Source organism: Macadamia integrifolia, chromosome 13 (assembly GCF_013358625.1).
Source record: "Macadamia integrifolia cultivar HAES 741 chromosome 13, SCU_Mint_v3, whole genome shotgun sequence".
Lineage (NCBI taxonomy): Eukaryota > Viridiplantae > Streptophyta > Magnoliopsida > Proteales > Proteaceae > Macadamia > Macadamia integrifolia.
The window spans coordinates 16,823,343-16,840,912 of record NC_056569.1 but is presented as its reverse complement, the minus strand read 5'-3'; the positions used below and the strand labels follow the sequence as shown (position 1 = coordinate 16,840,912).

Here is a 17,570-nt window from a genome sequence, read left to right as displayed (position 1 = left end):
ACTTCATACTTTTGATTTGTTATTGATCAATTGATTTATTGGTGTTTTTTTTCCCCCTTTTTTTTTTTAGTGCAAAAGACAAAAAAAGGTAAAAACAAGGTAACTCTAGGTTAGCTTGACCTTGGCAAAAATCATGGTTGATTAGGGCCGGGTTGGGTTGGCACAAGCCCGACAAAATTGTGTTGGGCCTGATTTGAATTATGGAGACCTAGGGTTTACCTACGATTTTAAGAAACCCACCCCAACCCCTGTTTCAACCTTAGTGTCTACATACATAATATATTTCGTTGTTTTTGTTTCTTTTTTATTTTTATTTATATTTTTGAATACATTAATAAACAATGTTCACCTGTGTTACTGTAGGAAACGCATTACTTTCAGAGAACCTTTTCACTAAAAATAATATTGCCAAATTAAACTTTGAAAATCCACCCCTTCCCCTTGCCTTTCTTCCTGATATATTCATATTTTGGGATATTGGTATCATATTGCCCGATATTGGGAAATCCATATTAATATCACTAGCCACCAATCCCAATACCGTGTTGACTCTATATTGGTTGAGTATTTCTACCAAAAAACAAATGGTTGAGCATTATGGATCAAGGGTAAAACAGTCAAAAAAGCCACAATATTTTAGGAAATAAGGAGCAAACTTGTCTGGTACAAATCAATCTGTGCTGATATGTAGTGATGTCGAATCAATTTTCAAATAGAAATAATATGACCAAATTAAACTTTGAAGATCCAATATGACAAGAAAACTTCGGAAAAATAGCTGAAAACAAATGAATCCCAACCATTAGAAGGAAAATTTAATACCTACGGCACATAAGATTGAATTTAGCTTTAAAATTTGGCCATGGCCAATTCAGTGAAGCCCTATATATATATATATATATATATGAATTACATCCTTTTTTCATGTGACATATTTAGATGAACCACATATTGAAGATTTCCTATGGCTATGTTTGGTTGCTAGAGGAATTAAAGAGATGGGATGTAAAATTTTCATACTTAAAAAAGAAATGTATGTAATCGTTACCTCATATGACCATAATATTAATGTAAAATCATTCTATATTTGGTTATAAAAGTTCACTTTCCTTTGCATTCATAGCCCTTTTGCTATAATCTGTAAAATAAAAATTACATGTAAAATATATCATTATCACATATGGTCAAAATGGATCACATGGGATAATGATTACAAACATTTCTATTTTAAGTATTAAAATTTCACTTCACTTCTCGTTAAATTCTACTTGCAACCAAACGGAGCCTATGTGAAATCTGTTACCTTCTATGTTTTTCTTTTCTTAGGTAAAAGCATAAATAAACAGAGTTCTCAAATTATTATGATTTTTATTTTCTCAATCAATCCATGGAAAATCTCTAAGCCTCTCCAAATTCTGAAACCCTACATTTGAAATTATATTTTTTTTTTTTTTCTTCATGAAATTTTCCACATTAACACCTCCACTGGATGTCAAAATATATCACTTCTAATCGATTTTTTTTTTTTTTTTTTTAATTGGACACAAAATTTCAAGAATGGCGTAGGCAAAGATCTTGGAGGCCTTTTGCAAGTTTTAACCTTCTTTAATGATACTCTAATTAGGAATTCCAAGTATTAATAGAAGTGGAGAATGCCAAACCCATTCATTATGTGTGTGTGAGATAGAGAGAAAGAGAGAGTCCTAATGTACAAAAAGGAGGGGTGTAAAACTGGAATTACAAAAGTCAGAGAAGTAAGAAAACCTTTGTGGACGACTTCTCATTTCCAACTTTTAAGAGGCATGAGATCTTTTATGAAAATGATTGCAGCATGATACCGTGAACCTGGCCATAAAATAATCTTTTTTGATATTTAGGTTCTGTTTGGTTGTAAAGAAAACAAAAGAAAAATGAAAATTTCAAATTTAATAAGGAAGCTTTGTAATCATTATCCCACATGATTATATTACTAACTCCAAATTATTCCATTTGCCTCTAAATCTTTTGGATTTAAAAAATAAAAGATTTGCATGCCACATAGGGTTCAGCATCGAGTTTCTTTTTATCTATGGTGAATGAAGAATCCATTCACCACTGCAATCGGCTGTATTATTAGATTAGAGAGTGATATTTTCAACCCTCTATAATAGTGTGGTGAATAAAGAATCCATTCACCACTGCAATAGGCTGTCTGATTAGATTAGAGAGTGGTATTTTCAACCCTCTATGATAGTGTGGGAGCTAATGAAGACATATGAATCTAATGACAAAGTCAAATCAAACGAATAGTGAAAAGATTCTTCATTCTCCACAGGTGCAGAGCAAGAAAAATTTGGGCAATTTTTATGAGAGTTGAAGTATCTTTATGGCCAACCAGATGAGGCAACCTACATGATCCTAAGACTATGTTTGTTTCGAATTCTGAATGAAGGATGCAGAATCAGAATCATGTTCGGAAAGGCATAGCTTGGTCCAATTCTAAGTGTCATATTCTAAAGTTAGGACCAAAATCCAGAATAGTTATCTATTCTAGTCATTCTCCTTGATGTCTGCTAATCTCTATTGCGGCCATTTAAATTTTAAGATACGGGTGGATACTCAACTAAAGAAAATGATGAAAAATATATAATTGTGGGCCCCATAAATTATAAAATAATGGTTTCAATCTCCAGTTTAGTATTTTCCTTTCTTTCTCCACAATTTTGTGAGACTTTTAGAGAGGGGTAGGGTGGGAGAAATATACAACCACATCTGCCAAGAGCTCCCTTTGATATGAGGATTGTTGCTTCTTCAATTTTCACACCCTTGTAACTAAACAAGAGGCACTTTTTGTATTTCTTAGAAAAGTGAACAATTCTTCCACCCTGTATTCACATCCCAAATTTTTCCAGCAAACAAAAAGTTCTTTAAGCCCTGTTGGTTTAGAAGATAAAAAGGGATTGGAAAGAAAAGTTGGGGACACATGTTTGATGAGGTGAAGAAACAGACAAGGGGAGAAAAGGAAAATAAGGGAAATATGAGAATAAGCATCAGTTGTGGACTCACATTAATAAATAAACCTATTTCTACTTTTCTTCTTCTTCTTCTTCTTCTTCTTCTTCTTCACGGAGATAACCAACGATGCTGGAACACTTCGCAGCCCTGCCACTGCTACAACCGTGACTGCCAATGTAGGGTGGTGTCTTGCTAGGGTTTGTCGAAATTGGTGAGCCACGTGAGCCGACAAACCTCTTAATTTCTGAAAATTTTGTCTTCATTCTCCCACCATAGCAATCAAACAATCAAAGTTTTTGGCATTTTGAGGAAAACTTCCTCATTCTTCCACCCCTTTTTAACATTTTCCCCTTTTCTCCGTCAAATAATTAGGGCCTAAGAGAACAATAATTATCAGAGATCGAAATCGCCTCCATCATTTTCAAGATGGAACTCGTTCTTGGCGAGAATACTTGTAAAGAATACTAGTAAATGATCTGTTACCACCTCTTCCATTTCAGAAGAGCAGATGATTTGTTGCTTATCCTTTATAATGGGTGATTTTCATATATCATCATTTCCATAATAAACAACTCTTATTAATGAGTTCTCTTCCTGAAAAAGACACTGGTTCAAATGGATACTCAAAGGGCCATATGATTGCCAATTAACGGTGTAAGAAGTCCACAACCACATCTTTCTTGATCTACAATGATCATATTAATGGATTTTAGTTTAACAGTTCATACGTAGACCAAAGAGAAATCTCCCTTTTGAAGTTGGATATTGGGGTACTAATACAGCTCTCTCAAGTCCCCAAAATCTGAAGCTCCTTAGGAAATAAAAGTAAAAATAGATCAAATCGTCTTTCATGAACCCTCAAAGAAAACAACCAGCAAAAAAACCAGCCAAGCAGGGCCAAGACCAAAAAAGATTTCAATCCGAAGACTGTTACAGAGATCTAAAACCTCACAAGTATTACAATTTGCAACAGATAAATAACCTTTCATATAGCAAATCCATATCTTTTTGTTCGGTGTCAACTTAATTTCGGCCATTGGATCATTCTCTTTATTTCGATCAGGGCATTACTTATTTGATACATGCAAGAAGTAAAAGTATCCTAAGCAATATGAATGGATGAGATGCCTGATGAAATTTCCTTGGTTCGTGGATCTCCACTTTCTAAAGAAACACCACGAGGATCTTCTCTCACCAGCAGTGATAGAACACCAAGTGAAGTCCACAGTTTGGTGACACAGCTGCTGGAGTCACCTAAAGTTACAGAAAAAATCGCATCAAAGCCACCTGCCCCAGGAACTCCAGCCAACAGAACCCCTTCCATATTCATGGTGGTATCCAGAAGCTGAGTTTGTGATTGGGGCTCTATCTGTAAATTTAGAAGATAAAAAAATAAATAACAATATAAAGAACCACTGGATGTGCATATACATTTAGTGATGATTTACATATTCAAACAAATTAGAATGTGGCAATATGACATAAACAGAAATTTCTATCTTATACACTGAAACCCACAATTTGGAAATCATTTTTGCAGGCTAAAAATGGAAAATTTAAGCCTTTCCTAAACCAACGAACGCTTGAACCCAATTCAAAGTATTCATCATGCCTCAATTTACAGGCTTCACTCTGGAACTAACTTAGTTTCATGCTTAAGATTGCATTCATGCTCTTAGTAGGGTTCTCTTTCTAAATTCAAGGATTTCAACCGGATTGTACTGATAAAACATGTAACATTTTTTTTCTTTTGACATTTTAGTTTCATTTATTTATTTTGGATAAGAAAGGAACATCTATTCAAAATTCAAACTGCATCCAGATACAGCCAAGAACTTGGTATTAGAACAACACAGTTTACAAACCACTGGCAGAAAATCATCAACAAATATTATCAGGACATGACGAATTGAATTAGCAATATTCCCTGCCTGCTATTCAAATAGTAATCATGGAAGGGATTGAACCATATGATGATGCCTCAACAAGAAGATGCCATGGCAACCAGATCCAATGAGTAAGATACTAAGACCATTTGATTAGATAGTTTTTTACAGAAAGGACCTACTGGTCTAAACTTAAATAGTTTATCAGATCAACTCTAAAGATATGCCACATGTATAGCAGATGCATGGAAGAATTTGTTTGCTTAATTTATTCCCTATTTTTCAATTTTGATACTCGTTCTTTTAAAGATGAAATACCTACCGGAACACCTGCAGCCTCACCCATTTGACGCATATGTAATCTGATATCAAGAACAGCATCTCTTGCTCCTAACAAAGCGTTAACGATTGCTTGTCCACATGGATCAGTGGCTTGCTCCAACCACTGTTCAGGTGATGCAGTTTGTCAGATCTTAAGAAGAAGATAGAAAGATGATAGAAAGAATACTAAAGTCAAGTGAAGGGAGATCAACCTTAAACCAACCACCCCCCCCCCTCCCCGGGGGGGCAGGATCATCTTTTTATGAAGGTACTAATGAGCTTAGAGTTCACCCTTGACATGCCATGAGCAGGAACTGACCCCAAGCTCAGAAGCATGCGCTAAGCACAACCAAGACAAAGTCTCAAACCATACACAAAATAAAAACCTGCGCCCAAGTCTGGGGATGCTTGGTTTTCCATTTAACATTGGCGTCATAATATAACCAGTCACATCATGCTGTGTTATAGGTTTGACACAAGACTCACCAATCCCACCATAGAATTTCACAAGCCAAAGCAATGGGGGAGACACAGGCCAACATCAAACATTTGTCATGAGTGAAAAGCCTGAGAAAAGACAGCTTAATTAGTCCCAATGGAGCAGAATAATTCCCTGCTCAATTTCGTTGCTGAACTTGCAATAGACTATATCCATGATTTAAGCCAACAAAATTAACCCAACTGATGTATCACAATCTTGTATTTTAGTTATGGGAAAAAGAAGCGTGAAAGGCAGCATGGCCCCTGCACCTAGACATAGAAGAGGGTGAAAGGACAGCCCCACCCCTCATGAAAGGCAAAAATCCCACCTCTGTTGATGCTTATGCATGCACTCCCATTGGTTTCCACACTAGTGTAATGGCCACGCTGCCTTTCACAGAACCCTCCCCCTTTATTTATATATGTATTTATCTTCATAGGCAAGAGGAAAATGGTACAGTCTGAAAGATCCAATGATAATTAGATCAATCATTCAAATGCCCTATAAGAGACTTTCAGAGGATCCAGCCCCACCATGAGTGTCATCTTTATAAAATAGTTGGGGAGAACAGTTAACAAACTAGACTATCGTGAAGTTTACATTCAAATATTTTCCACTGAGAACTACTGGAGCTTCAAAAGCTTCCACATGCCATATTTTAAGCCATTTCTTCTTTCACAAACCTTAGGAACCATATCTAATTATCTATGGTGAACAAAAAAGAAAGAAGGCTATGATGGTAGTGATTGGATCAACATAGTCCGCATCTAAGGTATGAAACAATTGTACTCTATACATGCACAATAAAAGGGCATACCCAGTGCATGAGGCTCACGCCATTGTGGAGTCTGGAGAGGGTCATAATGAAAGCAGCCTTCCCCCACTACGCGGAGAGGCTATTTCCCGACTAGAACCCACAACCACTAGGTCGCAATGGAATAACCTTACCATTGCGCTGAGGTCAGCCCTCCAAATGGACAATCTATCATCCAAATGAACCCTCTAGATATATGCCCACTCAATCAATTGATTTTCCTAGAAAGGTTATTACTTATAAGGGAAAGGTTTTCTGAACAACCCAAATATCTGGAATTTTGCCATATGGCAGATTGGATAGGGTCCAAATTCTGTGGTGACGTAGATCTCAAGGTCCCTTGCCAACCTGTCAAGTTTCAGCCTAAACAAAGATCACCAAGTGCAAAACAAAGCTTTGAAAATCTGAGGCCTTTGGAAGAATGCATTGGGCATACACTGATGGCTGAAAAATACAAGGATGCATGCCAAGTGGTTAATCCAAACCTAGACCTATCTATTCAAAGGTCAAAATCAACACATCATCCTGCCAAGTGGCTCAAATGGTGGACCATTAAGTGAAGTTTTTCTCAATGAGTCAATGAAGCCATGTAAACGAAATTAAAACTGTTTGTTTTTAGATTGTCCAAGTGCAATTAACTAGACTTGATCCTCCAATATAATCAACCTTCAAATTTGGGCAATCTCCTAGGACCAAATGGAGAGTAACAGCCTTTGTGTGCCACATTTAACAGTAGCCATTGTTAATGATTCCTCTGATCTACCATAGAGCCTCTTGCTACCTATGACCAGGGGACTGACAATATAAATTCCTACCATGAAATTAAACCAATTTTTAGGGAAAAAAAAAACAAGTGGAGAGACTAATAAATCCAAAAAACAAAGAGAGCGAAATCTTGAGAAAAAACTATTGCTTTCGCTCCCACTGTTAGAATAAGGATTACTATGCCGCAGGGGCACATTGGGTTTTCCCCCCCTCCACCGACCCTAATTAGAGTGGGGTTGTTGAATGGGGGAATAATTGTAAATACTTTATTTGTTCTATTTTGTACTCCTATCATGACTTTATCATGATAGCCATGACTCCTATCATGACTCTATCATAATAACCATGACTCCTATCATGATTTTATATTATAAATAGGGGACTTATGTGATCAGTTAAAGACACAAGCATTCTCCCATTCTTCCTATTAACATGGTATTAAGGGCTAATTTCTGATCTAGGTTTTCAATTTCTAATCACATCTTCACCTGCCCTTCCATTACAGAGGACATTGACCAGACTTGTGGCCCCAACTGCTATGTCTTTGTATCAAATCTCCCATCGTCTTTGATCAATAGGGTTTTCTCCCAAAACCCCAATTTGCTTATCTCAACAGTTCTTCATTAAGCCTGATATTATTTGAAGTACCTTACTACCCTTATTGGGCAATTCGATCCAAGTATAGATACTTTCTGACGATTGATTCTAAAGATCTGGTATTTCTCTTTCTCATTGTCGATTTTTTACTAGTTCAACCATGTCTAAAGAAACTACTATGACCTCTGGGCTCTGGGTCTGATGGGCAAAGTCGCAATGACTACATGCCTTTTGGGACTAGCTCTGTGAAATTGGACGGAAATAATTACCTCGTCTAGTCCAGATCTACATATCTTACCATTGCTAATAGAGGTCTCACTGAACACATAACAGGGAAATTGAAGAAACCCTCTAATAGGGTACCCCTCAAGATAAATGGGTCATTAATGACTCCTTGGTAGTGTCTTACTTGATTGGTTTTATTCATCAATCTATTACTCGAAGATTTTTTCTATTAGATACTACTTCTCAGATTTGGGTTGTTGCCAAGGAAACTTATGGGCAACTAGGGAATGATGCTCAAGTATTTGAACTTCGCAAGAAGGTTCGTACCACTACCCTGCAGGAACTCTGTGTCCAAATATTATGCAGAACTTCGAACTCTATGATATGAACTGGACCATTATGCTGATTATCATCCCAAAAATGTTGAAGCCAGTACAACAGGACCGAACCAAACACGTGGAGATTGATAAACACTTCATCAAAGAAAATTTGGATGCTAGTTTGACTAGCGTTCCTTTTGTGAAGTCTGGTCATCAACTAGTTAATGTGTTCACCAAGGATTAAAGTATCGATATCGATCGTCGTATCGGTCGGCTAAAATTAAGATACGTATCGGAGGATATCGTATCGTATCGGAGATACGCTAAGATACGCTAAAGATACGCACATAAATGGATAGGAAACACTTTTTTATACACTTTTGCATAAAAAAATAGTTAAAAAAAGTTATATATAACATGGATTATGCATAAACAATAAATTGAGAGCATCGCACTAAAAATCTAAGGTTTGTAATTGTCCCATAAATGTAAAATCCTTGTGTCCCAACCTTGATTTCCACTTTAGTTAGAGAGAAAAATGGTTGGCAGCAATTTTGGAACAAAAACACCTCAAAAAATTGTGTTTTTTCTAAAAAAATTACCCATTTTGGCCATTTTATGACCGTATCTGTACATATCGGTGTGTATCGGTCGATACATACCGATACACACCGATACGTACCGATACATATCAATACGTACCGATACATATCGATACGTACCGATACATACCGATACATACATTTCACTTCAATTTTGAATTTTTCATAGAGTATCGATACGTGTCGGTGAGTATCGGTGCGTATCGGTGGTGTATCGGTGCGTATCGTAGGATATGTATCGATACATAAGGGTTTTAAATTTTTCATGTATCGTATCGGTATGTATCGTGCCAATGCCTACCGATACAGATACGTATCGGCCGATACGGCACGATACGCACCGATACTTAAAACCATGGTGTTCACTAAAGGATTGGTTGGAGTTGTTTCATCCTAGTTTAGTCAAGTGGGGCACGTGTGACATCTATGCACCAACTTGAGGGGGAGTGTTGGAATAAAGATTAGTGTGCCGCAGGGGCACATTGGGTTTTTTCCCCTCCACCGACCCTAAATAGAGTGGGGCGGCTAGATGAGGGGTATAATTGTAAATACTTTATTTGTTCTGTTTTGTACTCCTATCATGACTCTATCATGATTTTATATTATAAATAGGGGACTTGTGTGATCAGTTAAAGATACACAAGCATTCTCCCATTCTTCCTGTTAACACCTAGAAAATGCTAAAATATTCATAGTTATCAGCTTTAGAGCCCCGGGTTCAAAGAAAATATATACTCTATTTCTACTTTAAATCCCACTTTTTTGGGGAGCAAGAATACTACAAGCTCAAGAATTACCTGCCCACACTTATGCTTACTGCACTTGTTGATGACGTATTTGTAGGTATCCCATTGCTCTTCTGCCAATTTACTCAACATACTGAGTTGAAGTTCGAGTTCTGAGTTCCCTTCTGCTAACCTTCTCCATGTATCTTGGGCCTTTTGAGGTTCAGATATTTGCCACTTCTTAACAGCACCTACCATTGATGGTGTTGATGATCCTCCTGTTCCTGGCTCACCTAAGAGCTGAAAAAGCATCCCCATCAATATGTGCAACTTAAAGGCAAGAGTGAAAACCAAGCACATGCATGCTATGTAAAATTATGATATACTCACAAGATTCATCAATGGTGGTAAGGAGAACTTAGTCTTCTGGTGATCCCAATTTCCTTTTATAACATCAGTGATGGTCTCTTGCAATGGCTTTTCTTTGACAGCAACCTGACTCCAAAAGTGAGTGTTTAACATAATTTGCAATTTGCAATGTTAAATTCAATTAGAAAATTACTAGATAAATGGATTCTTATCATCTATTCGGATTAAATTGTTTTGTCTTTACGTTATTGCTTGTAGAAACACACACACATGTATCCTTTTTCAGGGATCAAAAAAGCATGGTTGAATCCAATCCTTTTTCAGGGATCAAAAGAATGCTTAAAGGCTTATAACAAACTCATTCATAGCAATGAAGATGAATCTCTTATTAATTGCATTAGACTTTTAATTGTTACCAAGCAGTTCTGTTAATATTGTGTTATTTGCAACTGTTAGTATTGGGTTACATTGAGAGGCTCACATCTGAAGTCATATATCCTTTTCTCTTTTCAGTAAAATTAAGAGGATTCGGAGTTACTAACCTTAAAGAGAGTAGAGTAATACATATATACAGCATGGGGCATGATATTAGTTGTTACTTCAACTTAATAGTCACCACCTTGTCAAATTTAGTTGGTTAATTAGCAAACCCCACCCATGACCCAACTATCAACTACATCAATAACTACATGAAAATGACTAGTTTTTTCCATGTCATATGAAAATTCCTAGTTAATCCACATAATGTTCTTGTTTAGATTCAATAAATCAGGTCAAGCTCAAGCCTATAGGCACTCCTTGACAACTATGGTCAAGACTATAGCCTCTATTGTTAGGTGGTTCATCAAATAGCATGGTCACACTGTCCCAACCAACACGTTTTTATTGTATATTTCCATATGCTTTTTTCATACTGGACACTCTAGATATAGGGTATATACAATCTCCTATTGATGCAGATTCGTCATCGAAATGGGCTTACTTTATGAGAAATAAGCTTTGGGATGAGTTATAATTGGACCGTTAGTTTCAAGGGTTTTCTCTATAATGGGCCTAGTTTCAAGGGTTTTCTCTATAACGGACCTTTAATATGGCTGTAGGCTAGACATATGGGATTAATCAAGTAAGAGTCTTTATTTTTTCATTTTACTTGTTATTAAGTGTTTTAGTAGGCTGGGTCAGAATTCTATAAGCAAGGATTAAAGTATCGGTATCAGTTGTTGTATCGGTCGGCTAAATTTAAGATACATATCGGAGGGTATCGTCTTGTATCGGAGATACATTAAGATATGTTGAAGATCAAGGATTAAAGTATCAGTATCGATATCGGTCACCGTATCGGTCGGCTAAATTTAGATACGTATCGGAGGGGTATCGTATCGGAGATACTTTAAATCATGTCTATAAGTCCAATCATGATTTGAGTCTAATTTCTTTGTCATTTCAGTTTCCTAGTTAATTTAGGTGTCCTATTAGTTAAGGATTGAGTTAGGTCTTTCCTTTTTAGTGTTTAAGTGTATTTTTTTCGTTTCTATATAAATTTGTAAGGGGATCAAACATTATACACGAATTTGATTAATTAAAATTGCTGTTATTGATTCTCCTCTTCATGTGTGAAAAATTCCTTGTGTTTGATCAAGGTGACGGAATCGGTGTCTAATCTGATTAACGATCTTCTCTTATTATTATTCTTCCATTACTATTGCTGGTTTTTCTTTCTATTGTTCAATCCCTGATTTTTTCCATCGACAAGTAAGTGTTATTCTTCAAGTTCTTCACTTAACATTCCAGTTTTTAGAAGGTTGACACAAGGTGTTTTTTTCAGAGTAAGTAATTCAGCCATCCAATCAATCTGAAATTTTGCACACACATTCATAACCCTAGTTTGGAAATTCAAATTTGGGCTACTTCCAACGGTTGGATCATGAGATATTTTATTATTCCATTTCTGCCCCTACCTATTAAAAAACCTGAATCAATTCTCAGTCACTGTTCTTAAATACCTATTGTTTTCACTTCTGTTTTGTGAATCAAATCTTGTTCTGAATTCAGAGATCAATTGGGATAACTGAGCTTATTTTTGAAGTCTGAACCTAAATCTGGTCTGGAAATTACTATTTTCCCCCTCTCGGTTATTATTTACTGCTCTTCAAATAGTTGCTGTTTTAACTCTTCAATTCTTCTTTTTGCATTCTGAATTATACTTCGGGTTACAGACCCTGCTTATCTTGGCTACTGTTTTGAGTTATTACAAACTCCATTTGAATCTTCCACAATCCCCCCCCCCAACACACATATAAACATACCCATACGCACACACACACACACATGAATACCCACAGAAAGAACAAAAACAGTGAGGAAAATACAATTACAGCCACCCACATATATGCGGCATATATCAGAGAGAGAGAGAAACCTGAGCAGAAGAAAGTACTGCTGGTGAAAAACGAACATAGCGTTGACTGCCGTAGACTGCAGCACTGACATCAAACCCACTGCCAACCTTCCCTTGTGCAATACAATGAGCACTCTGAGCTACTACATGCACCAAATCAAGATCCTCGCTTTCAATCTTTTCTTGGTGTAGAGTATTAGTTGGAAGTGGAAGATTAACAACTCCGAGGTATTGAAGTAAAGCTGCAACCACTGCAGTTGTCATTGCTGCAGATGATCCCAATCCTGTTTTAGCAACTTCAGGTTTAAACTTCTCCCCATTTAAACCCTCTACATTAGAAGTAATTGCTGAAAAAGGTGGAAGGGAGGCCAATGATTCAGGCGTCAAAGGTAGTCCATGTGCCTCAATCTAACAAGAAAAAGTGAAGGATGTTAAAGTATCTAATTTCCAACATGCAGTTACAATACATGAGTACCTGAAAATTCAACTAACAGGGTGAAAAATAATACTAAAACAACTATTGCAGAACAATCTTCTAATATATCATTCCTTGTGACAAAATGAATAGATCATCATATCACTTTCTTTTGGTCCAAACACAGTAATTGTATTCAAGAAAGTAAAAACCATCCGATAGAACTCATGAAATCTATGAACTAACTTAAGGAGAATTTAATTTTCATTCATAGATTTGATTTTAAGTAATAGGCTCGCAAACATCAGCAACTGAAAACATCTTTCAATCAACACAATCAAGTGTAATACCACCGCTATAACATAGAGAATGAATAACATAACAATAGCAATAAAAAAATAAAGGGCAATACGAAATACTAAACACTACAAAAGACCCAAACAAGTGGAGGTAAGCATCCTGCAGACAAACTCTCCCCTCCCACTTCTTGCTTTCTTTCCCTCGACACATAAAGAACTACACTCATAGCACACCACCTCCTTCCCCCCCCCCCCCAAAAAAACAAAAAAGAAATAGATGGGTCATCACAAATCACAGTAAACTAGATTAGAAACAATCAATGTTTAAGGATTGAAAGGTTATATATGGGGAGAGCTTACCTCACAACATAAACTAGTAGTCTTTGGATATCCATCTCCACATAAGATAAGGAAGCATGTTTGCCCTTAGGTAAGATGGTGGAGATTATAAGGAGATGCCTTGAATTCATTTACTGATAAAGTAGTCAAACAAGAAAAGTGGGAGTGTGTGGGAGACACCAATACAATGTGGACTGAGTTGACGGCTTGTATTAAAAAGGTCGCTACAGAAGTCCTGGGGGAATCAAAGGGCACTCATCAAGCCCATAATGAGACTTGGTGGTGGGATGAGCAGGTCGAGGCAGACACTAAGTCAAAGAATGATAGTTTTAAGACTTGGCAAAGGACTAAAGAGTTAGAAGATAAAAATAGATATTGTGGCCAGAAAAGAAGCTCGGAAGATTGTGGGGAACGCGAGGAAGAAGAAATATGATAACATTTATAATATTCTGAACACAAAGTGTTTGGATCTAATGGCATCACCTAAGAGGGCGGATTTGGGTGTGAGACTTTTCTCTCCCACTGAAACAATCTCACAGCTTTGAGTGACCACTTATTTAATTATCAACTTCAAATCCAATGAATAGTACCTTGAGTGGTCAAACTCCTTCATGATCAAACTCAAGTACCAAGAAGATCAAAGTAATAACACCCCTACGAGGTGAAGATTTAATATCTTTAAAAAATCCTTGTATAGTACTTTATAATTGGCAATTACAAGAAAAGGTGAAGACTTACATGCGTAAAGAAACTATTGAAACTAGTTGCAATAAAGGTAAGCATTTAAATGTTAGTAATGCCAACAAAGAACTGAAAGGAATGTAAAGTAATTTACAATGAGGTAGAGAGCCACTGAAAGAAAACAATCGATTTATCATGGTTTGGATCCTCCTCAATCCTACGTTCACTCCCATAGTCCACCTGAATATGGATTTTCTCCACTATTAGATTCTTTTCTCAGGCAAGAACTAAGCCCTACACCAACCAATCTCAGTCCTTCGGATTGGGGCCTACCAAGGCTAAGTTTTTTTTTTTTGGGGGGGAGGGGGTGAATAATAAATCCATTTCCAAAAGAAGAAAAGAGAGGGAATATAAAACCCTGAGGGGAAAAAAGAAAGAATATACAACAACTAAGCGGGTTATAGACCCATTAAAGGATGGGGGCGATAGCTCCCATCAGGCCATCACTAGCCTGTTCCTAGGGGAATCACAAACCGGCTGACAAGGGAGCGAGCGGAGCTTAGAACTAACTTCAAAGTAGACGGCTTTCCAAACCATGTCGAAAGAGCGAGAGTTGGGAGTCCATCTTCAAAGATTCCCTTCCAACCAGATGTGGTAGATGGTGGCACAAAAAGCAAGCTTACCAATAGTTTCACAGATAGAAGATCCAGCAAAGGTCATGTCAACCCAGATCCATTCCCTAAGGAGGAGTAAGATTAAACTGCTACTAGGCCAACAATGTTCGAGAATTCTTTAAAATAGAGGAGGGGCAGCCAAAGAAAAGGTGTCTTCGATCCCTTTCCAGAAAAGGCAACAGGAAGGGGAAACGCTGATATAGCAAAAGAGGAGGAAAGATTGTGTGGGGAGAAAGTTGGAAAAGGCTCTCCAGACAGTGAAGCTATGCCAGATGATATGGCCTTTGAACTAGATTATCTTACCCCAAGGGGTAAGTTGGCTGTGGGGGCGAAGAAAGTTCCAAGTGGAGGAAGAACTGAAGATGCCGGAAGGCTCAATAGACCAGATGACCTTATCCCCACACTAACACGGAGGAGGGAGGGAGGGAGGGAGGGAGAACCAAACGATGGAGAAAGGGGAAGAGCAAGACAGGAGGTGACCATGCCCCATTTGAAATGATGGAGGAAACTGAGGCACACTTATCCAGACCTGAGGAGTAGATTGTTTTGAACCTACTAGGGGGAGGAGAACTCCAGCAGGATGACAATTATCCATCCAAAGGGAAGTGGAAAGACCACCACAACAAAGGAGTGGATGGCTCTGAGGGTAGTGGAGCGAAGGCTTAGAATGTTACACCAAACCTAGGAGGCATCAGAGCAAGGGGATACAATCCAGAGGGAGTCTTTACAGAGAAGAGAAGAATGGACCTAGAAAACCCAAATGCTGTTTTGCTTGGAAACCAACTTCCATATGAGCTTAAGGGTACCAACAAAGTTAACATCACAAATTCTGCAAAGACCCAAACCCCCTTCAGAGTTAAGGCAGAAAATAGAGAACCATAAATTGGGATGGAGGAACCTAGCAAAATCTACGCCTTTCCAAAGGAAGGTGCACATGAGGAATTCAGCCACTTTGATGGGATTGGGGGATCCAAAAGGAGCCAAACCAGTAATGTAGCAAGATTGGAGGATAAATCTGATCAACTCCAACCTACCCAAATAGGAAAGAAGCTTACCTTTCCAAAGTTGGAGCCTTTTACGAATGAGATCAAGCATACGGGTGCAATAGTGGGCAGTGCGTTAGGCAGTGATGAGGGGGAGGCCCAAGTATACGCACCCATGGAGTTATCCATACCCGTCTGGGTATCCAGATAGAGAGGAACCAAATCCATATTTGAGTCTTAGATCTAGTAGGATTTTAGAAGTCTAATTTATTTGGGAGAATAGTATATTTACTTTATTTTATGAACTTGAGTACGTAGGAGTTAGAATCGGTTTAGAGCTCGTTTCCTTTAATGAATTGTTTCCTAGTTTAGACTAGCTTCTATTCAGTTAGTTTCTAATTTTATCTTTCATTTCCCCATATATTGGTTGTAACCGATGGACAAATCAGAGAATGAAAAGATGAAATGAGTTGAGTGTTTGTGAATCCTGCAGGCTAAGTGCGTGCGATTCTCCTCTCCCCCCCTCTTTGTGTGACTCCTCTCTCTCCCCAGCATCTCTGAGTTCATATCAGAGGTTCTCCCTAACCTTACTGGCCCTCCATCAACTTGGTATCAAAGCCGAAGGATCTTTCCTTCATTCTCTCCCTATTCCACTTCTTCCCTAACCCTTCTCTGCCTTACCATCTTCCCTCCCTTCTTCCATTGCTTGCTGCCAAACAACAGTAGCAGAGAAGCAAAAAAGAGAGAGAGAGAGAGAATCAATTCTATCCTGAGAAGAATCGACCCTCCCTATCTCACCGCCCTCCTCTTTCTCCCAACTTCCTTCGATCTTCTAGGGTTCCATCAGCAAAAAAAAAAAAAAATCCCTCGAAAAAACTCAGCCCCATCTCACCACCTCCTCTTTCTCCCGACACCCTTCGATCGAACCACCCTCCCTGTCCTAGGTTGTCGCTAGCAGCAAAAAAAAAAAAGAGCAGCTGAGAAGAGAGAAAGAGAAACAAAGAACATAGAAGAAGAAGAAGAAGAAGAAGAAGAAGAGAGCAGATAGGAGACATACCAAAACACATACCTGGTTTCAGACCTGCCGGTTGAAGCTTCTCCATCGCCAATCACAGTAGTCCCTGGAACCACCGCTGCTTGCCATAGCCAGAAGAAGAGAGCGTTGGCCTCTTCCACTGTTGCAGCCAGCGTCTCTATCGCTGGTTCCCTAAGTCAAGAGAGCCATCTCCAAGAGGGCAGAGCCCCCCTTTTTATCGGTAATCCAAACCCCACCCCCGAGGTTTTTTTTTCTTTTTCTTTCTTTAATTTGTTTGTTCTTCCCATTTTCACCCCTCTCTCTCTTTTATTTCCTTTTGTTCCTATCTTCTTACTTACTTCCAAGTATACCCCTGCCCTCACATGTGATATCCCTTTGTGGTTTAAATTGAACTTCAAATATATTTACACTCCTACCATCCTCATCTCAAGTTCCATTTATTTACACTTTTGCCACCTTGTTCTAAAGTTCCATTCAATTACTTTTTTGCCATTCACCCTTTGCTTTTAACTGTTCTCTTGCCATAGTGGGTCCATAGTGATTCTGAATAGTAAACATAGCCAATGAATCTTGACTTTTATTGGATATCCGTCAACAAATGCAATTGATACAAGAGAAGCTTGATGAGATTCAACAACACTGCAAG

General features: G+C 37.9%; 1 protein-coding gene across 1 annotated transcript in view; it reads right to left on the bottom strand.

Moving 5' to 3' along the window:
- Positions 1-3,873: 3,873 nt before the first annotated feature.
- Positions 3,874-17,570, bottom strand: part of LOC122059662 (phosphomevalonate kinase, peroxisomal-like) — a 33,457-nt gene continuing 19,760 nt past the window's right edge. The window contains exons 7-11 of the mRNA XM_042622601.1: positions 12,519-12,905; positions 10,121-10,225; positions 9,803-10,030; positions 5,203-5,325; positions 3,874-4,363 (exon numbers count right to left, since the gene is read on the bottom strand). Of these exons, the coding sequence (XP_042478535.1) occupies positions 4,097-4,363; positions 5,203-5,325; positions 9,803-10,030; positions 10,121-10,225; positions 12,519-12,905 (1,110 nt within the window). The 3' untranslated portion in view covers positions 3,874-4,096. The remainder of the gene's footprint in view (positions 4,364-5,202; positions 5,326-9,802; positions 10,031-10,120; positions 10,226-12,518; positions 12,906-17,570) is intronic.